Genomic DNA, 26,067 nt, shown 5'->3' on the forward strand with positions numbered 1-26,067 from the left:
CTAACGCCCTTGTTTGGCTGCCTGTTCTGGCTGATTCTAAATTCTCGGCAAAGTGTAACGGCCCTTCCGTGTATTGGAACGCACATCTCTAGTTAACTACATCGTGGAGCCGGCCACGTCTTCTTCGGGCCACCATCCCCGCGGGCGAGAAGTTCACGTCAGTCGCCTAAAACCGTACTACGACCCTCTTGTCGTCGACTCGCTTTGAGTCGCCATGATGGCTCCCTTTCTTTCCGCAGGGGCAATTGCAAAGCAGACGATGACACTGTGCCGACACAAAGGACAAAGAAGGCTCTTCGTCGATCAGCTGTCACATGAAGCTGCTTTTGTCCGACTCGAGATTGTGCTTCGTAATACGACCGCCTTGCGTCACGGCCTTTTTCAGTGCTCTGGACAACCCAACCAACCCCTCTTCAAAATCATGAATAAAATCGAGCATTCTCTAAAAATCACTGGTAGTCTTAAAGCGGCAAAGAGGGAATTAGGCATAGGCAAAAATAAAATGTACGCACAAAAGTACGTGGAGGCTAATGTCATTACGGATATGGAAAGGATAATCAAAGTAGCCGAGGAGTTCTGTATTGACCTACACAGTAGTCGAAGTAGTCAAGACAATAATGAGATTGACCGTAGTGAAGAGCAATGAGACGTTCCGCAAGTAACGAAGGATTAGGTTAAGAAAGCTTTAGAAGCTGTGAAAACGGGCAAAGAATCAGTACACGTTCGAAACACACATGTAGGTCGCGTGCACTAAAAAGCGTTCACTAGGTTCCCTTTTCATATGCCTGGTAGCAGAGAAATCATATTTGCTATTGATTCTTTAGACACAAGGGATAGGAACGAACCCATATGACTAGTACAGATGCTAGTCTTTAACTGCCGTTTATTGAAACAACATGTCATCTACAAGCTCTCAAAGTAGCTATCACACATTCGCGGGGAGGGGGGGGGGGTGCTTACTTTTGCTAGGATAACTCTTTTTTTAAATAGGTGCGAAGATCTAGGGCTCACAGAGTTTTGTCCTACGTTGGTTATGCACAAGGCTTCGAAAATTTCTCTTTCTGTTTGCGTCTTCTTTGTTGCCAGTGCGCGTGTATTCTGTAGGATCGTTGTGTAGGGTATGAGGTTTGGGTCACCAGGGTATCTTTTGATAAGACGCCATTCGCAGTGATCCGCGAGATTCTCCCCAGCTGATATAGATCCCGCTGCCAAGCGATGCTCTCTCAGCCTTTCATTTAAGCATCAACCTGACTGCCACAATGAGCGGGATTTCGTAAACGACACCAACTTTGCACGGAACGAGGTGCGTTTAGTGCATTTTAGCACAAATCGGCTGCTTTGCCGCACCGTTCACAAGATGGCGCGCAAACGTGTTTATGGCTGTCGATATACAAGCTCGACGAAACACGTTTTCGTCAACTTTTTAAACGATGCGGCAGATAGCCACAAGTCGAGTTCACCGGATCTTCACGGTCTCACTAATTTCAGTAGCTCTTCAGCCACAGATGTAACCGTTTCTTCAGGAAACCCAGTATTCTCCAAGTTTTTGCAACGCCACACTTTCAGTGATGCAATGCAGGCAAGACTTATTGACAGCAGCGTAGATCGCATTCATGGTGAAACCTCTCTTTAGAAGCTTAGAATGCGCCGATTGATGATGAGAATTTTTTTGTCCTCGGCTGATAAACCAGCAAACACGTGCCCTTTCAAATTTTATGCGTATATCAAGAAACTGCAGCCTACATCTTATTTGGCATTTCTATTGTGAAGATTAAACTCTGGCTACTGGAGTGGAACACATGAAGGACATTTCCCATCATATCTTCCCTACTGTCAGACTTTTCAAGATTCATTACCGCAAGGTAGTCGTCAACAAATCCAAAAATGCGTTTTAATTTCTCAGTGTTCATCCGCGTAGCAATACGTTGATCACAATGGGCTAAAAAGGCGTCACTAAGTGCTGGGGCGATGCAAGAACCAGTGCATATGCCATCCTTCTGAACGTATACTGCACCTTCATGCATTACAACAGTCGATGAAAGTTAAAACAAAACCAGGTTTGAAAGGCTATCGATTGACATGCCAATATCATTCTGAGAATTAAAAGGGGTGCGACTTTCAATGGAGTCGCGCAAAGAAGCCATGATTTCCCCTTATGGCATTGAGTATTTTTGAAAAAAAAGCAAAACAGAACTTCAAAGATTCTTCCCGACTCTTAAGATAGTCGACTAGCTTAATACAGTTGCGAACCAAAAAAAAGGGTCGTTGACTTTCAGGAGAATTAATTTCTCGTGCAGAAATAAAAAAAAAAAACCCTTGCCACGGCCCCCTTTCTGTTACAACCTTCCTAAGCGTTGCATCATCTTTATGTGCTTTCGCGTTGAAAAAAACGCTGAACGCTATTTTCTCACTGCCTCCAATTGCCTTGCCCAAATGGTCCAGTCCCACCTCCCTACAAAACTTAAACGCTGTCATAGTCATATAGTATCATAGGCTCGTCATAGTCGGGGTAATGAAATTCTTAGCTATTGCCATATTTTCTTTGATTTGTACAGATCGTTTCACATGACCACAAAGCCACTTTTCTTGTCGCCTACTAGCACCTTAAGATTTCTCGTGCGTAGGTACTGAACAGCACCTGTGACGCGGTCACTCATACCTTTTGCGTTCCTTTCCTTCTCAGAAGACATTCGATGCCATCAGAAATGCACCTTCTGTTATCTTGTTCGTGGGCTTCACTTGAAATGCTTTCTACGGCGGACAGTACCTCCACAGAAGTCATCCTGTACAGAACTTCGGGCTGAGCACCTTTTCCACTTCCGTGGGTACCGACTTGTCGAGACCTGGCCGTGCCTGCATGAGTTCTTCTCTTTAGTCCTCTTCCATTCGCCCAGTTGTGAAACACTTATGGTCCATAGATACTCCGTCTTAGATAACCCTTCACGGTTCCAAGACTTGACTAGCGTTTGCTGGCTCCTGAATATGGCTCCATAGCTGCCGCGTGCGCTTGCAGAACGCATTCCAGGTGACGCACCTGCAATCACGTTTCAGCTCGTATAATTTTCATAATCCAAATCTCGAAGGTGGTGTCGCCGGAAAGGATAAAGAACGAACTTCTGGAAGAAGAGGCCGAATCGTGAGGGCAAATTAAAAAAGTTCTTGCGCGGTCCATTGCTACTGTGATGTGGTTGATTATTGCACCTGAGAACTAGGAAGTATCACGGGACCCATTTCACTAGAAAAGATACTTAACAAGGCGAAAACTTGAGCAAGTTGGAAAGCGTTTGAAATCTTATTTGCTAGCGCTTCTTAAGACGCAAGGACATTAGAAAGAACACATATGAACAGGAAGATTCAGCTGTCGTTATTGCAACAACATGTCATATATATGCTTTCAAAGTGGCTATCACACATGCGCAGTGGGGGTGCCACGTTTAGGTAAGATCACCCTTTTTAACACAGATACACAGACGGAATGCTCACACAGTTTGTCACAATACCTTGTGGCAGCTGCATTTGACCTCACAGCAAGGCACGCAGCGAGAGCTCTAATTCCCAGCATAAATACGTTATGAGCCATGTACACGACGGGCGCAAAAAGGTGGAATCTCTAAATAATACTTATATTGCAAAAGTGGCGACTTTTAGCGCCAAGATTAAAAGAGCGATATCAACTGCATATGAGAAGACAGTAATGTAAAAAGGGCAGAATATCATTGTAGTGCTACAAGAGAAAGGTCTTGCTCAGAGATGGGAGTTGATCGAAACGTGCAATGCACAGCACGAGAGCGTGCTGCGGATTAACACGAATGATGATAATTAGAATAGATGCCAGTTTTGGTGGCTGACCTCAAGCGGTTTTTAAACACTGTGGAGTTTATTACAATTTTCGTGGTACTTTGAGACTTTCACCTCGCTTACAATAAATTGGTGATAGCTGCTAGGTTCAGTACCCCTTTCCGCAATAAATTCCTGGGTTCAAATCCGCTCCTTCAGGCAGCAGTTTTTTTTTTCTTGCTGTTGTTTTTGTCCTGAGCTCGACAGAGGCTCCGTGCAAGTATCTTTCGGTATTCACCGTGTGAACTACTCTTTTTGCCTATGGAATGCGTTTAACTTGGCGAAGGCACTCACAGAGCATGCGTTTGTCGGGTGGGTTGCCGTGGTAACTACAGCTATTCGCGAGAAGTATCCACCGGTGACGTTACACAGCTCCGGAGTGACCTCGGAGACCAATATAGGTGGCGCTCGCCGATGGCGGAGACAGCAGGCATCGTCGTCGGATGCCGTTCGCTGGCTCTCGTTCACTTATTATTTCGTCTTTTCTTATGCTTGAGAGCCTGTAATGTTCGCGAGATACATGCAAACCTCGATTTCTTGGACACCATTTCTAATTGTGCGAGAACTGTGTACCGTTACAAATAATGTTGAAGGTCTAATCTTCCCAGGCGTAGCTTAATCTTGCTTTTAGTTTGTCCTGCCCGCATACCAAATATTAAAGAGTGCCATAAAAATTCTATAAAGCAGTTTGATTTTCGGCCATAAATAGAATAAAATTACAAACATTTCGCCTGAGGAACAGTGGTTATGTTAATATAGGTGTGGTACCGTTGCACGGTATGTGGAAAATCGGCGTTCATTAATACCTTCCCATTGAAAACAATTCGCCAGTGCAAATTTTTCCGGTTTATTTTTTTTATAAGTTACTTATAAACGACAGTGACAAGCCCAAATTCCTGGTCTCAGCGTACAGCTTGCTCTAGTGCGAGGGAACAGCCAGTTTGCGGGAAAAATGTTATTATGAAATCAAATCAAATCTTTATTTCCACCATGCACATTACACAGATGGAGGACGACGAAAAAATGCCAAAAGGCGCCTTGACGAGTCCGTAGCCCTACTCAATGAGTGGCGTTTCGGCAACAGCAATGAAATACAGTCAAGCAAATGAAAAACACTTGATCAGTGCAAAAGAAAAACAATGGAGTCCGAAAAACGACATTCCAGGATAAGCAAAATCAATTTTCATTTTCTGTAAACATAGATCGAAGCTTCGCTGTGGAGCAGATGAATAAATCAAAGTTAGTAGATGGTTTACCAGTGATGGTAAAGAATAACAAGATAAGCATTCCGTGCTAGAGCTTAAACGGGGTACAACGGCTTTCCGGCAGTTTGACTATCTTGACTATGTGACTACCTTTCTGTAAAGTTGAAGGTGACTTTTTCATACCACACACAAAGAGGAAATTAGTCATCAATAAGGGAAAAATTGGTTGCCCACTTAATTGCGAAGTATTAAAACCAAACAGCTAGAGAGAGAGAGAGAACTTTATTTGTCAGTGAGGCTCTTGGTCTTGGGTTGCATTCAGCTGCTCCAGGTGGCCGGCAGTTTGTCTGTCAGAGACCTTTTGCGTTCTTGCCGAGGCCCGGGACTGGACCTCCGAGTCCCGGCTGGCGAGAACAGCTCCCCTTTGTTGCAGAGAGGGAGACGGTACTAGATCTAACGGAGGCGGATCCTCCGCGCAGTCCCAGATTATATTGTCTAAGGTGGCAGGCTCGCCGCGAAGTTGGCAGTATGGATTTACTATCTTTCCCGACACAGTAAATCTAAATAGCGAAATTTTGCTCTCTTTCATATCGTAGGAGCCTGTACCTAATCGAAACATTCACCTAGTTAGTGTATTTATTTATATTTGTAAATACTGCAATCCCGTGGAGGGATTGCAATAAAATCGGGTGGCAATAAATAAGTCAGGGTGGCAATAAATAAGTTGTGAAGAAAAAGACGGGCCCCTTCGCTGGACGCTGACGAAAAAGAAGGAGTCGGTGGAATTGTTATCGCGCAGATTATCGTGCTGGTCTGCCCTATTTCCTGGCCGACCTCGACGCCGTCCTCGACACGTAAATTAAACCTCTCCAACATTTAGTGGAAATGCGGCTTGATAACCTTGCCTCACTCCGGAGCCTCGCACGCTACCGGCACCAACCGGCCCGATGACGCCAGCGAGACTCTGCGCTCTTCAGCGGGACTGACGACACCGACTGACGACTGGCTTGCTTCGTACGAGGAGTGAGTTGATACAATAATTGGGACGACGCCACAAATTTAACGAACGGCATCTTTTATTTACCGGAGTTGCCAACCTGTGGTATCGTAACCATGAAGCCGATATCACGAATTGGGTCTCGTTCAAGGCGAACCTTACCATCGTGTTTGGTCTTCCTGCTGTACGCAAGCTCTGCGCCGAGCAACGCCTGCATGATCGATCGCAGAGGCTCGGCGAGACATTTACATTGAAGATGTGCTCCACCTGTGCAGTCGCGCCCAGATGACCGAGGCTCAAAAGATCAACCACATCCTGAAGGGCATCGAATATGACGCCTTTCAAATGTTAACATTCCGGGATTTGACTACTGTTGCCCAAGATGTCAGCCTTTGCCAGAGCTACAATGAGTTACGCAAGCAGCGCCTCCTCCCTTGACAGCCTTCCGCGGCTGTGGAATCACTTTCTGGCCTCTCCTCTACATCTGAGACCCCCTCGCTGCTGCAGCAGCTCAATGACTTCATCCGGGAGGAAGTGGCTCACAAAATATCACTTCTTCCTACAAGCTGAGAGCTGTCATGCAATTTGGCGCCCCTTCGACAGGTGATCACCGACCGCGTGGCCCCTTCCCTCTATTCCTACGCCAGCGCCTCAGACCGCACTAGCTGTTGAGCCCCTCGCCGACGTCCCGGTCGCTTCACTGATAGAAAAGCGCCGCCGCTCCTGTTGCAGCACTGACGTAGGCTGCCGGCGCCGCCCGACCAAGGCCACCTAGCTACCCTTTGGTGTACGCTACACCTGCAGCGCCTGCTCAGGAATTTTTTCACACTCTGCAGCTCCGCAATCCTTGGCGAACAAGTGATAATCGGCCCATTTGTTATTCCTGTGGATTTCCTGGCCATATTGCCAGGTACTGCCGAAATCGCGCTCCCGACGATTTTCTGCCGCGCCGAGTGTAAGTTTCCTGGCAGCCGGCCCAAAATCACTACGCAGCCGCCGATCCATCTGTCTCAAATGACCACCTTTTCTCCCCGCGGCTCAACTTCACAGCATCTCCTCTGCGACGGTGTCCCAATCTGGCTCAAGAAGAAAACTCAATGCCGCACTTCCTGAGGCGAGAACTGTAAAAGGCCTCACGCGAAAATCAGCTTGAAGTTTCTGATGCGGGGCTTGTATTAGTGGCTCTGGTCAACACCGGTGCTGCTGTTTCTGCCATGGCTGCAAGTCTTTGCCGTTCATAGCGCAAAATGACAACACCTATTTGAGGATTCTCGATGCACGGCAAGTGCCCAGCCTGTAGAGCCTATAGCGGTGTGCACAGCTCGAGTCATCATTCAATAAGCTGTGTACGCAATAGAGTTCGTCGTTTTGCCTTCCTGTTCTCATGATCTCATCTTTGGCTGGGATTTTCTGTCGCGTGATAATGCGGTGATTAACTGTGCTCGTGCCGAACTGGAGTTTTTTGCGCAGACGAACGATCGCCGGACGTTCGTTTTCCAAAAGTAGTCGTTGCCGAGGGTATACTGATCTCTCTGTGTGCTCTTTCGTTCTTGTTCCCACCGCTTGTGCTTTCCCCCGAAGTACCGATGTACTTTTCACCACATCGCCTATCTTTCTAAACCGCAAAAATCTTCCTTTACCTTACGTCGTTTTCTATATCAGCTGGCCTCACCGCGCTCTGGATTTCTAATCCGTTCTCATTTCACGTATCCCTGCGTCACGTATCCCTGCGTCCAGCGCATTGATTCTATTCTCACCGCTGGCTAAAAACCTGCTTCGCAGCCCGCTGACTTGGCTGCACTCACACCGCCTACCTGCTTTTGCGCTGGACCAGTCTTCTGCCAAGGTTTTCCTCCGCTCCATCGATGCAAGTCTTCCTGGACCTCAACGCTCTGAACTTCTCGCACTGCTTCATCAGTTCCGTTCTTCATTCCACTCTCACCAGCCTGCTTTGAGCCACACATCAACTGTTGCCCATCACAATGACACCGGTTCCCATGCTCCTCTGCGTCAGCGCCCCTATCGAGTGTCTGCCAACGATCGCCAAGTTATCGAAGCCCAAGTTCACACTATGCTTTAGAATGGAGTGATTGAGCCTTCTAACAGTCCCTGGTCCTCTCCTGTTGTCCTTGTGAAGAAGAAAGGCGGTTATATTCGCTTTTGCGTTGACTACCGTCGCCTAAACAAAATCATGAGGAAGTACGTCTACCCTCTTTCGCATATAGGTGATGCATTGGACTGTTTACAATGTGCTGAACTCTTCCCCTGATTTACGATTCGGTTATTGGCAGGTGCCCATGGCTGCAAAAAATCGTCCTAAAACCGCATTTGTCACCCCCGATGGCCTCTTCGAATTTACCGTCATGCCTTTCGGTCTTTGTAATGTCCCTGCTACATCCGAGCGTATGATGAATACGATTCTGCGTGGCCTGAAGAGGAAGACGTGTCTTTGTTACCTTGACGACATCATGGTGTTCTCGCCGGACTTTGCGACCCACCTCTCTCGCCTGAAGCAGGTCTTAGCATGTCTTGGAAACACCGGTCTGCAGCTCAACTAGGCGAAAAGTCGCTTCGCTGCTCGTGAGCTAGCCATTTTAGGCCAGTTTGTGTCCAAGGAGGGTATACGTTCTGATCCCGCCAAACTTCGAGCTGTGACTGCGTTTCCGAAACCTACTACCATCAAGCAACTATGGACCTGTGTTCTTTCGACGTTTTATACAAAACTTTGCTTCTATTGTCGCCCCGCTGACTGAGCTCCTCTGCAATAACTCTGATATTTCGCTGTGGTCACCAGCATGCGAGGACGCCTACAACACCTTGCGCCTACTCCTCACAGCCACGCCCATCCTGCGCCATTCTGACCCTCAAGCGCCCACCGAAGTGCATGCAGACGCCAGTGGTGTCGACCTCGGTGCTGTGCGTACTCAGCCCTCTGGCTACGGTGAATACGTAGTCGTTTACGCCAGCCGTACTCTCACGAAAACCGAAGCGAACTACTCTGTAACGGAAAAGGAGTGCTTGGCCATTGTTTGGGCACTCACAAAGTTTCGCCCTTACCTTTACGGCCGCTGTTTTGATGTAGTCACGGACTATCACGCCCTATGCTGGCTTCCATCGCTCAAAGATTCCTCCGGCCACTTGGCACGTTGGGCCCTGCGTCTGCAGGGCCGAACCGATCTGATTTACCGATCTGGTCGCAAACATAAAGACGCCGACGATTTGTCTCGCTCGCCACTTCCAACCGACCTTGCCAGTCTCTCCGCCTTAGACTCCGTGGAGTCATCGATCGACGACAGTGCCATGCCCGCCGAACAACGAAAGGATACATGAATCGCATCTCTTACTGTCTAACTTTCTAACCATTCAGCAATTACCCTTTCACGCTCCCTTCGCCATCAAGCTTCCCACTATAAGATTCAGGATAACCTCCTTTACCGGCGCAACTATAACTTAAGGGGACGAAAAAGACTCCTCGTGATTCCGCGCCATCTATGGACCCATATATGTACTGCTTTTCCCGCCGATCCGCAGTGCGGTCACGCCGTAGTTTTCAAGACGGACACGCAAATTCGTCTTCGCTACTATTGGCGCGATATGTACAACTCAGTTCCTAGGTAGGTTCGATCGTGCCTGACTTGCCAACACCGCAAATCTGCCTCTAACCGTTCGGCTGGTGAGTTACAGCCTCTCACCTGGCCGCTTAGACCCTTCGACTGCATAGGAATCGACCTCTATGGCCCTCTTCCGTACACAGCTGATGGCAATTCATTGTCGCCATCGAGCCGAAACCGCCGCACTCCCAGCTGCAACAGCTCGCGATGTGGCCGGTTTCTTATTGAAGAAAATCATTCTCCGTCACGGTGCTCCTCGTGAATCGCTCAGCGACAGAGGCCGTGCTTTCTTATCTGACGTCGTTCAAGCCCTGCTCGCTCAGTGCAAAATCACTCACTGGACTTGCACCACCTACCACCCGCAAACAAACGGCCTTACTGAACGATTTAATCGCACCCTCGGTGACATGCTCTGAAGTACGTCGGACCCAACCACATGAACTGGGACATTGTCCTTCCTTATATCACCTACGCGTACAACACTGCTATGCAATCCAGCACGCGTTTCTCTCCGTTCTTTTTGCTTTGCAGTCGGCATCCATCTGCTCCCTTTTATACTGTCCTCCCCTACAACCTCACGCACAGAGACCGAAGCTGCACAGTACGCCGAAGAATGCCGCCAGATTGCCCGGACGTTCACGACCGACTCTCAGTGGCGCCATAAATATCGCCATGACACTGATAAGAAAAATGCACCACATTTCGAGACCGGCTCACTCGTGTGGCCATGGGTTCCATCCGGCGCCCCGACTTCTCAACAAAACTAATCTCCAAGTATCATAGGTCCTGCCATGCCGTCGAGCGCACTTGACCAGTTAGCTACATTGTTGAGCCGCTTACGCCATCTTCCAATTTGCGTCGCCATGACCGTGCGATTGTGCGTGTACAGCGCCTTAAGCCGTTCTACGACCCCATTGTATCTTCGTCCCCTTAAGTCGCCAGAATGGCTCCTTTTTCTCTGGGGACATTGTGAAAAAGATGGACCCCTTCGCTGGACGCTGACAAAGAAGGAGAAGTAGGTAGAATTGTTGTCGCGCAGATCAGCGTGCCTGCTTCCTCGCCGACCTCGACGCCTTCCTCGACGTGTAAATTGAACCTTCTCCTAAAAATTAAAGAATAAAATTCACGGGAGAGGGATAAGCGTAATCAAATGGGGGTCTCAGCTGCGCAAAACAATAAAGCATCAAGCCCACTAAACCTGTCGTGACAAGAACTTAAGACCTACCGATGGCATTCAAATAATTTCGAGGATGGCTGCAAAACTTGATTGTTTGTCAGTAAATTGCAGTCAGTGGCAATTCTTGGTGAAAGTGACTACATAAAGGTGTTCATTTGTAAGAAAACGGGTTATTGTCAGATTATAGCGCTACCTTGTGGCATATCGTACTGAGCATGAAATAATGTTTGCAAAACCTACGTCCGTTAGTTACTTGAGGAAGAAATTTGAGACGCGACACACGGTTTCTGCTAACTAATGAAACTATACCTGCTCTTGTTAGTAGTGCGCTTGCAGGTGCTTTCCACAAGGAAAGCATCTGCATATATAAAGCGAACGGCCCTTTCTTGCACTTTCAATTTTATTGATGTTAGTTTTCGTTCACGGGTCCAAAATGATAATCTAGTATTGGAAGTATGATCGACTTGCATGGAAGTTGACGAACGCCAGGAGTGGAAAGTTCAAGTGCCCTGTCGGGGCACTTGAACTGCATCTGCATCCTGCATCTTAAGTGCACTGCATCTTCGAGGACATGCCTATCGATTGCGCAGGCTGGAAGCAGAGCATCATTCCTGCTTTGCAAGCACTGCGTAATCAACAAGTGCCGTCCCTCGGACATAAGCCACGAAAGAGAGGAGTGCTCGCCGATCATCGTCTCCAAGTTTACTTAGGCGAATTACTTTGGGAGAAGTGCCTAGGCGGCTTGCTTTCGCCTAAGTTGTACCTTGCTTAGTACTCTAATAGGTTTTGAAAAAAAAAAGGTGCAGGTGCTTACTTCGTTCGATTATTGCATTATGAAGAAGGTATTTTACACCTCTAGTAAATAAACTGATTAAGACAAAGCTCTCTAAAAACCCTAAAAACAAAGCATATTACAAGAGGTGTCTCAATATATGTATTTAGGGCTTTGGATAACGAATAACCTAAACTGGAATACCAATGTAGATTATGCCATAGCTAATGCTAAAACAAAAATAAATTACGAGGGACTTTAGCGATTAAAATAGTCAAAGGCGAAAGCCTGAGTGCCGATTCTGCTACGCAACTGGCCCTAATTAGAATTTTTTAATTAGTGATCAGTTAAATAGTGATCAGTGTAATTTATTAAAACATAATAATGAGTCGTTAATTAGTAGTTATTATTTAAGCAGTTATTAATCAGCAATTGCTGATTGATTGCGATATGGCCATAAAGGCACGCCTTAGCGCAAACGGTGGTGGTACTCTGTGATTGGTCAAGACCTCTATGATGTCATCCCGCCTCGGCCAATCAGAGCCGCCGCATCTGAATTCCTGAAGAACGTCGCACCTGACGATCTTATTCGACGATCATTGAACAAAGCAGGGCCAATTCCGCCTCTACCGAAGCTTGCAAGCGCTCCTGACACCAAGACAAACATTCTGCACTTCAGTCGGGAACAAGAGAAAAGAAATGGAGCGAATCCGAGAAAGAAACCCACGGGCTCCTGACGTCATGTATCGACGCGACGTCACCTCTGAAAGCGGCTCACTTAGAAGCGAAGGGCAGTTCGATCGCCTGTAGGCCAGTTCCTTCCGGAGGCCAACCATCGGGGTAAATATCCCAGCGGAGTTGCCTGATCTGCCACGTTCGATCTTGTCCACGGAACGAGCGCTCCTCCTTTGCTTTTCCCCGCGCTTTACTGTTTGGATCCTCGTCAACGGTCAACGTTCTGCTACAACGTTCGTCGTCTTAACAGTTTGGGTAGACATGCTGGGCCACTCGAAACTATAAATACGCGACAATCTTCCTAGCATGTATTTGTACTGGATCTCGGTTTGGGTCTTTGCTTTTGGGGGACTTGAGAGCTCCGGACGTGTTCTCTTGCAGACATATTTTGCTAACCACAGCTACACCAGGGCGAACCCCTCAATTGCAGTGCATTCTAACACTTCACAGTGATTGTGTCCAGCATGGATATTGGATTACTTTTTCAACAGTTCCATAGTTTTATTCTGCTCAGCTGCAATGATATGATCCAGAATGCCGCTAACAAGGCGACAAACAAGCGAGACTGTGCCCTGCGGTCCGGCCGTGCTAGTTTAAGGTACCGGAGAATGTTTGGCCAGCGCTCGTAATACGCCGCCCTATATTTGCAACCGATTGTCTTATGCGAAAAGAAGCGAAAAAGAAATCTACGATGTCATTACTGGCGGGACCTCAGCCTTGCCTAACTGCTCGTGATTGATGATCCGTTTCAGCCGACGAATTCTTTTCGATATCCGTCTGGAACAGCTCACAGAACTCGCTCCCGAAAATGTCACCCTCATGATTTCCCGATTGGCGGGTGATGTTCCAGGTGTCTCAAAAATTATGCGATTCATTTTTGACGATATTATTTATTTTGGCTGTCTTGTCTCGGCTGGTTTCCTAACACTGTTTCTCGCAGGATGACATGGTGTGTCTCCAGTGCACCGCCACGGGAACTCGTGTATGCCTGGCGGCCGAGGGATTCGGCAATCGACACTGCTACCTCGAAAACATCGCCGACAAGGTAGGCTCTCACTCAAAAAACGTGGAGAATACAAATTCGGTAGCCCTTTTGTGCACTTTGTCGTTCTGCCCTACTTTTCTGCAGAAAATACACAAAATCCTAATGTTACCACAGAAACTTGTGCTATTGAAAAAAGTTCACCGTTATGAAATGCAAAGAAATTCTGCTGTGACAACAAAACATATTCTCTAATTTGTTTGTTTTCTACCGTGTTGCTCCAGAAAGAGAGGATGCAACCGAGCAACTCAGCATTTTTATATGCTTTAAAAGCAAAATGATAGCTCGCGATATAAAGCAATCTATATTCAGTCAGCGCGGAAAGGGGAGACGACGGAGCAAGCACGCGCGAACCTATCCGTGCTGTTTGAATATAGATAAACAATGAACTCGCCCAGCCTTCTGTTTCTTTTTTAAGTATTAAGCAGTCTCAGTGAGCATTCTCTTACGAATAGGCGCCACTAGCCATTCCTGTAGCCTCGCCCAGTGTTGGAGAATATTTGAATGCAATAGTGGGAGCACTGACGTAAAGCGTCTCATAAGGAGGCAATAGGGGGGCAAAGCACCCCCCCCCCCCCACTTCACTTTCCTTCTAGAAGGCGTCCCTCCCTGAAATTCAAGAATCACAGACTCAAGCGGCAACTCCACATAACCAGCTGCGTTGCATGCCGGACTTGACAAATCATTTCCTCTCACGCAGCGCTTACGTTTTTCAGCGTGTGACAGGGAACGAACATGCCAATTTTCCAGTACAGCGTGATCAAGAAAAGGAAAACCAAGAATAATTCACATGATCAGATAAACTTGGACAGGCCATGCGCTCTTCATGATATTACACTGCGAAGCCGAGCAGACAATAAGGGAACTAAAATTTATACCAACGGCAGCAGATATGATGCTTTGAAGTGCTTCTTCTCTTTGAGAAGAAATATTTCTGACGAAATATTTTTACGAATCAGAATTCCATTCGCTGGGTTTTCCACTTCAGTTATATGGTTTGGCATGCTTTGGGGAGTTAACGTCCCAAAGCGACTCAAGCTATGAGAGACACTGTAGTGGAGGAGGGTGCCGGCAACATGGGGTTCTTTAATACGCACTGAAATCACGCAGCACGCGGGCACTTAGCTTTTCGCCTCTAGCGAAAAGTGGCCGCTGAGCCCATTCGATCCCGCATCCTTGAGCACGTTAGTCGAGTGCTCCAGTGCCCTAACCACTGCGCCACCCTGGCAGGATTCAGTCCTTTCAGTCTAAGACCGGAATATACAAGGGAAACAAGGCACATATTAGCACTAATGGAAGAATAGCATCTGGAAGCATTAGTAAGGGCAAGTACAGAAGACACAGCAATAGACGGGAGACGCCGTCCAAGCGAGCGCTAGGGATTGAAAAAGCAAACGCGAAAAGAAACCATATCGACCAAATAGAATGGGGCGGGGTCGTCGGCAGACATCGACCACGTCAAAGCATCTTTCAACGAATATTCTCTGCTTTTTGCGTCGCGTACGGTAGACGCTATCACTTTTGAAGATACGTTTACGAGGTTTTTAGCGCGCCTGGACAACGAAGTAAATGAGCGATTAGAGCTGGGCATAAGTGAAGCAGAAGTCGAAGTTTAAATTCCGGTAAGTCACTGGGACCACGTGGGTTCAGCGAGGGTTTTACAAACACTGCAAGAACGACATTTCCCTTGTTTTGAACGTAATCTTTAACGAAGCTAACAAGATAAATGTCCTGCTTTTGTACTAATCTTAAAGTTGATCAAATAAATTACTGGTGGTTACTGCATACAGACTCACAGCGCTTACACACGTCGAATATACCATTTTTATGAAGGTTGCAGACTGTGATTAAAGACATAATTGTTCCCCACCGGACATGTGGTAGATTACAAGTATAGAAAACTGGGCGAGTTGGATAGGATTCATCTTAAAGCAACGCGAAAACACAGGACTAAAAGGAGACGACGAAAGCGCTTGTGTCGTCTCCTTTAAGATGGACATGTGGTAGAAAAGGCAAGTTGATTGTTTCCAACTTTCACAAGGTGCGAAGTGGAGTGTTGCGACGACTGGATGGTCGAGTGGCAATGCTCCAGATCGATTCCGAAAAAAAAAGCATTTCATTGTGTCGGTCACTATTTTTATTTTCTATTCTAGATTATTTGGATGTCAGATCTGCAACGCCATGGCGCTGGCGTATCGAAACTGTATGACACGACTGATTGTCTGGGGGCAAAAATTAGCTTGCAGCGATCGGTGCCGCAGAGCTGTCCCCCCAGCCCTCTTTGTTTTGTATCTACATTGACACCTTTTGTGTAAAAATTATTAAAAATGACAATATAAATAGGTTTAAGGTACAGCCATCCGAAGTGAAGCTACTGGATTACGCAGACAATGTTGCTGCTTTTAAGTTTGGCAGGGACATCATAACTGAGGTGGCCAATTGTGCCCGTGACTTCTCTCATCTTACAGGGTGAGCTGGGCCAAGTGCCTTTGGTCTCTGGCATGGACGGTGACCATCGAAACCTGACCGTACTTAGGCGTCGAGCTGAATGGTTACCGTCATAATGAGCAACATTTGAAAAGACAGAAGTTGAAAGTGGCCAATTTATCGATTTGCGCCAGAGCTACTGTATGTAATTTTTCTTGTTAGCAAGCTTTGGTACGTCATACAAGTACTGCATTGTTCACGTGGAGCTCCATAGGATGTTTCCCGTCTTCGGAATGTGAACGTTGTAGCAGGACGAACCGATATTGGTTCTTTTTGCACTCTTGGGCACCGTCTGCCAAGTTAGAATGCAGTGCCTGTTGCCGAAGTTTGTTGTCTCCACCCAAAAAATAGCATGTGGAATTTTTGGTCATTACAGAGAGGTTCTCGTTTGGTTTGGTTTCTCTCAGCGCGTTTCTCTGTGGAATATTTGGTCAGTTTAAAGCGGATAAACCTCTATCGCGATCTCTGTGTTATTGTTTACCCAGAACCCTTGTACAGCAATGGAGGCGCGAGTAGAAAGGTCTTAAAGATAGTAAAAAAATGCAGATGCCGCCAGCAGCAAAGGTCTTTATCTTTAATCCAGCAGCAAAGGTCTTTATCTTTAATTTACATACCAGAACGTTATCAGTAAAAAAAGGATTTTGGAGGGCACAGAACCGGAAACGCTTTTTATACATTGTTGGGAAGGGGGTTCATTTTGGGATCTATTGCAACAGACAATAATGAAAGATTTTCTTCTATACTCGCGCGGCATTCGGTATTTAAGCATTTATGGGATTTCATTTCATGTAATTATGATTCTGGGCCGCCATTCCATATGGCGTTCTGGAATGGCGGGTTATCACTATGACAGAGGTGTAAGACGTGACCGAAATTATTTCTCAGAGAGTATATGTTTGTTTGTCGCAATATACAAAGCTGCCGCAGAACCTCCCGATTGGATCTACAGGGCCTTTGTTGTCGTTGAGGGAGCTTTAATGTCATGAAGCAAGGCTAACACTGCCTCAAAATAATAGCTTGAGGGGCAAGTTGGTGCTGCATATTACCTAGAAATGTGGCGCAACAAACGCAATCACATGAGAAGAAACACAACGCAGGCGCACACTACCAACTATAATATTGAACTGAACACACTCATCCTCTTCACCACTCATCCTCTTCTACACACACATCTTCTTTGCTAAGGATATAGTAGCAGTTTCTGGGTACGATGTCCTTATATGTGTATATGCTCTCCATATGATTGGGGTTTCTTTTTGTCAGGTGTTGTGTGACAAAGCCAGGCAATAAAGAAAAAAAGTCCCGTGCGTGGCGCAGTTTGTTCAAGTTCTCGGCTGGGGACCCGAGATATGGAGGTTCTATTCCCAGTGGAGGTAGATTTTTATTTTTCCGAGGTTGGTGCGGAAACAATGTGGCTCGAAATATTTCACATGAAAAAAGTTTCCATAGCTACAGCGCATATGACAGCATCGAGAAGACACGCCACAGAGCGCTCTGTTTCATGTACGTCTTCTTTGTGCGTCAAATGCGCTGTTATAGCAGACGGAAACCAATTCGTCCTACATACATGCATATGAAAGAGCTAGCGTAGAGTTGGCTTTCACGCAGTGCTCATTCATAAAATGGCGTTGCTGCGCATGTTGTTATCAACAAAATCTCATTATCTTCGTCTAGGTAATGAATTTTCATGTGCATCGAAACCCAGCCGCAACAGTGGCGGCGAAAAGCAAGTATGCAGTGTGCGTTAATGGTGGTCGAAACTTCCAGAGCACTGGCCTGCGGTATCTTTCATAGCCTGAGTAGCTTTGGGACGGTAGACGCCTAAACGAAACAAGACCCGAAGTATGCGGCAGCTTCTGACATAGAGAGGCGCATATCGCCCAGTCAGCTGTCCCTTGGCCGACATTGAAAGCATTGTTTTCTTTTTTTTCTGCGCAAGCTACCATCTGCGTTTCGGTTATGCGGCTCCTGAAGCTGACACGTCTGAAAAGGTATCATATATGTTATGGTAATCATGCAAACATGCAAATCGTACTAACTACCGAAAATAAGACAAGTGCAGCGGTCCTAATTTTTCATTTCTAACGCTGATATATTTTTCCGCAATTTTAAGCGCTGTTCTCTTCCTCGACAAATTATTGGAAACTGTCAGCAGTTACCATATCAGGGACTAACTCCAACAAGTGTTCTGTATATCAGTAATCTGATTGCTTTGATTTTTTTTAAAGAAACGTGCGTACGGCAGAATATGGCACACTCATATTTGAGTGTCATGCCACTGACAAAAAGTAAAGAGTGCATCTATAGCCCCAATTCGGTCGTAGATTTGCCGCACGAGGGCCGAAGGGTCGACCTTCTTAGTTCTCTGCTTTCCTTTTGATACAGTCATGCATCTTGCACTATTATAAGAAATGCGATCCGGGAGTCACTCTTCCAAGTGCCTTATTTTCTGCTTGTAATGTTTAAACGAACTTACGCAGTTCGTTTATTGGGACTTCGAAATGGCCAACTGCGGTAGTAATAGCATCCGGAGCAAAGCTTCTGTGGCGTGTGGATAATAGTTAGAAATCCAACTGATATTTACATTCGGCGCACAGATCAAATCTCCTGAGCTCAATATGGTGCGTCTAGGCGTCGTCAGCTTTCTGCGATCAGGCGCTGGATGACAAAGCGTCTCTCATCAGACTGCTCTTCCTACTCAAAAATTTCGCAATGAACCGTCCGCACGAATGGGAAACGTGCCGCTCAAGCATAGCATGAGGGATGTACAACTATGGATGGCCCCTTCTGCGCTTCAGAGTGCGCTGTAATATGCAGAGTGGGTGCCCTGCTGTGCGTTGTTGTACACAGTACTCTCTCGAGCAATTGTAAAAGATAGGCATTTCCACGCGCAGATTGCGACTACAAGACTTCTTTTGTTTATCCTGTAATGGGCTATTTTAAAAATGTGTTTCAGCATAGTGTTCATAACTACAAATATAGTTACTCATGGAAACAACGCTCGAGGTGAAATGACAGTTAAAAAACTCGTTATTAAAATCAGCCTCACTGCTGAGAGCACGACTGGAGCTTTCAAGAAAAGGAATTTGTGGCCATGGTTGTTTTCCATCTATCGCAGTCACTCATTTCCAACGCGTAGCCAGCTTCCCCTCTGATCACGGACCCCCTCGTTTTATGCTTCCACGATTATATTCAAAATGAGATATTTTTGGTTTGGTTCGATCTCGACAAAACGAGGTTTGTTAGGTGTCTTCAACCGCAAAGAGGCTAGGTAGAGCGAGTTGAGAACTGCAGTTGTTGGCAACTCTATATCATTAAATAAATAACTAAATGCACTTAGAGTTTCATCAGAAAACTTTTCTTCATTTACTGATAAGAAGAGAGCAGAACGGGAACTCTTTGCATTGCTATGTAAGATTACGAGGTCTCAGATGTATTGTAACTGCATGTCAATTTCGTGGGCTAATAGACTGAGGAATTCAGCTGACCCCGGAAATTCTAACAACAATATATTAAAAAAAAAGTGGAAAGTACGAAATCTTAAGCACTATGATGAGGACCAAAAACCGAATCTCTCAAGCGAGTGATCGCAGCTGTATATACGCTCAGTGATACAGTAGCTATCGGGTTTCGGGGAGGACTCGCAGTCAATAGTACTTTTGAGTGAGCAATATGCATAAACAGCGGTTCTTGCGTCAAATATTTTTCAAAGTAGCAATCAAGTGAGGTGCCAAAAGAAAAAAAAAAAGACGCAGCTACAGCAACCTGTGGGAAAGACTTTTTAATTTGTACAAGTAGTTACTACAAACTCCAACAGCAGGCTTCACACGGTCTCGGGAAACCATGCAGCAGGCCCGTAGGCAAGTTCCGGGCCTTTAAAAAAAAAGTCAGAAAGGCGTAGAAATAAGTAATGAGTCTCAGAATTTTCAGTGCATTATGACCGCAGTGTTGTAAACATAGGCATCTAACCAAGCAGCACTCATTGCACTTTATTTCCCATTGCGGCACACTAAGTTTTGAACACAATGAATATGTCGAAACTCCTGTGTCTCAAAGAGCGAGTCCAATCGAGAACCAATGCAATAAATTGTAGCCTCTAAAATTGTGCACCACGTTCCAGGTAGGAGACAAAGATAATCAAGACTGTCTCCTTACAATGAAACATTCCGTACTTCTGTAGTTTCTTTCTGCACCATATTTCTGTAGTCTATAGCTCTGTAGCATATTTTCTGTTTTTGAACTACACAAAAAGCTGATGCTTGTAGCCAAATTTCTGTGGTCACAACATGGTCGGTTTCCAAAACGGCACAGAAATTGTGTTGTAACAACGCAAAATTTTATGCAGTTTTTTTTGCTTCGAGTGTCACCCTGTATCAAAGTCGTTTTGGTAATTTGTCGCTCCTTTTCTTTGTCCGTGCTACTCTCCTTTCCCCTTTAACACGCTCATTGCTGATGCCAATTGCTTGATGGTGAGTGTCGGCTCTCTCTCTCTGTGCGCAGAACTTTCCCCCGGAGATGCTGTCGTGCGTGCTGGTACTGGAGCAGGCACTGTCAGTGCGGGCCCTCCAGGAGATGGTCACGGCCGCCAACTCGGACACGGTCTGTGCACGTTCCTGTCTGTTCTATGCTGTCCCCTCTGCCCCTGTCCGCTTCCACCGGCAGGAAAGATGAGAGGAATGGCACGCGTCCGGTCTGATAAAGCCTGAGCAGCTTCGTGTTTCCTCAATGAGAGCGGTTCGGGCGCTGGTCACCGTCTCGAGGAAGCTGTCGCTCCCGACGCTCCCCGAACGAGCGACGCTTCTCAAAGCTTGCGTCGAGGCGTGTCTCTTTAGCAAAGGGTGTCGCTTGCGGAGACTCTACAAATATCGTCTGCGTTGTTTTGACACCTCAGAAGGGAAACTGTTTGGGCGTGTTTGTTCATCGTCAGCAAAGCAAAGCACAAAAAACAGCAAGGGACGAGCTCTTGTCCCGTCCTCATCTCGTCCATTGTCGTGTTTTGCGCGTTGCTTTGTTGACATTGCTTTGGCACACTTGCATTTTGTGTACAGCCTATCTTGAAAAAAAAAACAGGTCTGCTTGTCAATGTTCGGTTCTGCTGCCAAGCAATAGGTTATGACATTGGTACCCGCAAGTTAGTCCCCTGTGAAGAAAGAGGGGAGGGGGTATATGAATAATACATGCCTTCCCGTGGAAACAATTTGCAAAGATGACATAAAGTACCGAAGGAAAAAGAAATTAGGAAGACGTTTTTTGCTCACGCAGCAGGCCCAACGTAGGTCGCCTAACAAAAGCAAGTTCTGCCCTGGAAGCAGGGCAAAAAGTACAACATAAGCATTGAATGACGCCCAGATAGGCACGACAAGCGAAAACAAAGACGCCATAAAGCGAAAATATGAAGGTTTTTTTTTCCTACCTAAAAACACCGGTGGAACAAAACTGAAGCAATGAATGAAATTGTGCTTTAAGTTGTAAATGTCGCGAGTGCCCTCCAGTGAACTCAGTAAAATATGTTTCTTCAAAACTTCTCATAGCCTGAGTTTCTTTAGAGCGCTAAACCCCACAAACCAAACCAAACTATTGAGTATGCCGAGATTATGTGCAGGCTAGTATTTACGCTGTCCACGGGTGGTTGGAAGTGTGCAAAAGCGCTCATTATGCGCATCGCCGAATAAAAGTGCGCGCTACAGCAAGCTCCGTAAGCACCCAATATCAAATCAAATCAACTTTATTCAGCATTTTTGTCCTGAGGAACAGAAAAGAAATGTTAGGGTAGGAGCAAAAGCTACAAACGCAGTAGCTTGAGGAGGCTCCCACCCCTGATTGAGAAGGCCAACAGACCGTTACAATTCATTCCGATTCACAATACAACGCACAAAAAACAAAAAACATATCGAACAAGAAAACAAAATAATCGCGCCAGCAGCTACAAAGAGCAAGATACAATCGGGTGTACACAAGTTCATGTAATAGAAGTAGGAAAATAGACGATTGCAAAAGGTTACAATACATCCGCAGTACAAAAGCAATTTGTGTCGGAGAAATGAACATAATTAAACCCACATGTCTTCAAGAATAAGGTATATCTGCCACTTGTATTTACTAAGGTTATTTATATCTATATTTTTATTTTGTAGCAAATTCAAATATGTAGGCATGTGGTATTGCAGCATGTATCGACCCTGATTAGTGCGGGAAGAGGGTATAGACCAGTATTCTTTGTTTCTGAATATGTAGGGCACTTCTAAAGGTAGATGTAAATTACAAAAGTTGAGGAAAGCTTCAATGTTAGTTTGAACACTGTGTTTGTACTTCATGTAACTGGTGTATGGGGAGTACATTAAACAAAGCAAAAAGTTCTCTTGTATGGGCGTCATATGAGGCATTTGCTGCATGCCGAATTGCTTTCTTTTGTAATAGCATTAATTTGGTAAGGTTGGATTGAGTTGTGTCGGACCATACAAGATTGCAGTCGTTAATATGGGGAGCAAACACTGAGTTATAAAGAGTTAACTTAATTTTAGTCGGAAGCATCATTCTAAACTTACACAGCACGCCACAAGCTCTTGCCAGGTTTCCCGCCACGCGTTCCACGTGGGCATTCCAATTTAGATGTTGACTGAACGTCACACCCAATGTTTTTATTTCTTTAACGACTTGCATTTGTTCGGAACCGAGTTTTATGTCAATATCCCGACTAATAACCTTCTGCACAGGAGAAAATAATATGGCTTTTGTTTTAGCAACGTTAATTTGTAGTCTATTTATCTGAGTCCATTGAGAGAATTTTGCAAGTGTAACATTTGCGTAATCAGTGAGTTCTTCAATACTAGCTGACTGGAAAAAAATGCTTGTGTCATCCGCATAAATGATGTAAGAGGCAAGTGTGCTGGTGTTTACTATAGCATTTATGTAGATAATAAATAAAACCGGTCCGAGTATAGCTGCCTTGCGACACACCTGAAGTGACATTTAATAGAGAAGAATGAGCTTCGTTAATCACGACGCATTGCTTACGGTGGTTTAAATATGACTTGAGAAGGTTGCCAGAAACTCCACGAAACCCATAATGCTCTAATTTTGTAGACACAATTTCGTGGTCAATTCTGTCGAATGCTTTCGACCGAATTGGCATTTGGCACTGGTGATTCGCTTGCATATTATTTTTTCTAGACCTTTGCAAAAAACGGGTAATAATGAGATCGGTCAATAATTTGAAAAGTTATTTTTATCGCCTGATTTATATGTAACGCCTACTCTTGCACACTGCATAATATCTGGAAAGGTACCAGTATGTAAACACGTATTGTAAATGTGACAAAGAGCTGGAGTCAGCAGGTCTAAGGCGTATTTAACGGGTTTAATTTCAAGATCATCAATGTCCCGGGCTTTACTATTCTTTAAGGACATAAAGATAAAGTAAATTTCGTCATCAGTTGTCGGTTCAAAAAAGGCAGATTTAGGATTAGGTGCACCTAAATATTTTTTAATTTCAGCGCTGTCTTGTACAGGTGTTCCCGAGGAAAGATTTGTAAAGTATTTGTTAAATTCGTCTGCGAGGTCCTTCCCTTTTAGTGTTTTAGCATTTACTATTAGTTGAAGTACTTGACTGTTGCGTGTGCCAGTATTCAATATTTGTTTTCTTTTTTTTTACATGTACATGGGTTATCAGTATTACAGAAGGAGGTCCCGAAGTATAAACTGTCCGGGGGACCTCCTATGACAGAATGGATAAGATTAGCAGGTAACATACTAGGCAGTGAAGAAAAGAATATACAGGCGTGCAGAGAAAAACTATAATACAATACTAACGAGAAACAGTGCAAATAAATTCTAAATAAACAGGAACTGTTTGTTAAGTTCGCGCCACAGAACATCAGTCTGACTAGTTGAGTTATTAAATAAGTTTTCAAAATACGCATTTTTTTGTTTTACGCAAAGTGGTTGTGACAGAATTTCTGTATTTTTTGAAAGCTGAGAGGTCATCCAAACTCCTTGTCTTTAAAGCACTCATCTGTCATCCAAGGCTTGCGTAACGTTTTAGACTTTTTTTTTTTATAATTTTTAGCCTAAAACATGTGTGATAGCATGACTTAAATAAGAATATTTCATATGCTTGCTGACCAGTTTTGCACGCAAAAACCGGGTTCCAGTTTAAACTGCTTATTTCATTCCTAAACACCTCCTGGAACTCATGTCTCTGACAGTGTACGAATCGGAGTGGCTAACCTTTATTTTAAGAAATGCATTAAATTTGTAGATCATGTATATAGGAAAGTGATCACTTAGTCCCGTAATTATTCGGCCCGACTTAACATAGTCACTCACATTATTAGTCACAAATAAATCTAAAAGGCTCCCTGAATGATCGGCGATTCGTGTTGGCTCTGTTATGACATCGTCACAAGATAAAGAAATAAGCAAAATTTGGAAGTCACGCGAGGCAGCAGCTTTACCCAACAGATTAATGTTACAGTCACCATCTATAATGATTTGCAGCTTATTCGTAATTGTGAAATTCAAAAAGCGGTTTACGTTCCCATTAGGTGGTCGGCAAACAACTTATTTTCACTTTGAGTCGTTATAACCTCGCAATCAGCATTAATTTCACAAAAGTCTGGCTGTACAGCACATACAAACTGTTTTGATACCAGCTGTAGTACACCGCCACCACGTCGGTAGGACCTGTTTAGAAAGAAACTCACGTATCCTGGGAGATTCAAAACATCAGCTGTAGAAGAATACCACGTTTCGGTAATCATAATAACTTGAAACTTGAAACGGAATTTGCAAGAAACATAACCAGTTGGTCGTTTTTCTTTCGCGCACTTTGGGTGTTGCAATAACTGTTGCCAGAAGGACAGGTAACATCGTTAGGGGCAGCCATCAAAAATAATCAGACAAGTGCAAAAGAGCAGGCCTTAGGGAGATGCGGTTGCATTGCGTATCTTATCCAGGTCACAATCGATTCGGATAACTCGGGACGTTTCCGTTTTCCGTGCGTAAACCCTGCCATTCCTGACCCATGCGTAACGCCAGCCCACCTCCCGTTTCTTGTCATGCCAAGCAACTTTTTCATTTTTGGGCACAGATGCTCATTGCACACTGTTTCTCTGAGAAACCGAGTTCATCTGCACCCAACCGACTTCTCCGTGCTTTCTGAAGAATGGCATCGCGCTTAGCGCGGTTGTTGAATGCTACTACATGGTTGATGTTACTATTTGTTTTTTGCTGCGGCCTTACTTCGACAGTATCGTCGTCGCCATCTCTCTGGTCAGCAGCAGTGTTTCGCACAGGAACCAGGTGGCAGATTTCAACATGTTCTTGTGTTATAGATTCGCCAAGTGCCTCACCAAGCCTGCCAAGAACATCAATCAAATTTTCGTTTTCGTCCTCAGGAATGCCTTTAATCTCAAGGTTTTTTTTCCTCGAGTACTGATCCTGTGCGGTGATCCGCATCGAGTTTTCATTTGCCATCTTTTTTAGTTGTGCAATTTCTTTGATCAGCTCCTCATTTGTCACTTTGAGAGCGGCATTCTCTTTTTTCAGATCCCCACAGTCTCTTCGAAAGTCCTCGACATCTTTGTTCATGTGCTCTAGACTAGCCTTCAGTTCCCTTATTTTCGCATTTCACGCTTCAAGTCAGCTATCTCAGTTCCCATGATGAACAACAAACACGTTTACATTGGTCGAAAGTAATAACAACTGGCAGCAGAAGCAACGGAAAAGACTTAAAAATAGTAATGCAACAAAGTTGCGAGACTTCCAACCAGCGAAACAAGCAGAAAATGAGCGTGTGCTCGGTCCGTTGCGTCCGCTGCCAAGTGTCTCTCGAAGCAGCTGCGACGTCCTTTTCACAGCTTCGTGTGAAGACGATGGTCACGTGGTCAGACGAAGGGGGCGTCTCCAGCGTCCAGCACAGTCGCACCAGTTCGCAAGTATCAGCTGTTTTGTTTCCCGCTGGCTTGCTCTTGATATCAGTCGTATATGCTTTCACGTGCACCTGCGAAACAAGCAGAAAATGAACGGGTGCTCTGTCCGTTGCGTCCGCTGCCTGCTGTTTTCTGAAGAACGCGGGCCCAATCGGCATCAAGAAGGAAGGGAAATTCAAAATCAATATTAATTAGTTCTTAATCAATAGAGATGCATCACGCTTATTTGTCTGGCGTCTGTTCGTCTGCTAATTGTATTCGCGGTTCCCCGCTGC

The 26,067-nt window shown here is 45.3% G+C and overlaps 1 protein-coding gene across 1 annotated transcript in view; it reads left to right on the forward strand.

Annotated features, from left to right (window-relative positions):
* Positions 1-26,067, forward strand: part of RyR (Ryanodine receptor) — a 1,181,579-nt gene that overhangs the window by 56,610 nt on the left and 1,098,902 nt on the right. The window contains exons 2-3 of the mRNA XM_084584752.1: positions 13,275-13,379; positions 20,364-20,462. Coding sequence (XP_084440878.1) covers positions 13,275-13,379; positions 20,364-20,462 — 204 coding nt within the window. The remainder of the gene's footprint in view (positions 1-13,274; positions 13,380-20,363; positions 20,463-26,067) is intronic.

This window comes from Amblyomma maculatum, chromosome 11, assembly GCF_055883805.1.
Source record: "Amblyomma maculatum isolate TAMU_Amacu chromosome 11, ASM5588380v1, whole genome shotgun sequence".
In the NCBI taxonomy this organism is placed as follows: Eukaryota; Metazoa; Arthropoda; class Arachnida; order Ixodida; family Ixodidae; genus Amblyomma; species Amblyomma maculatum.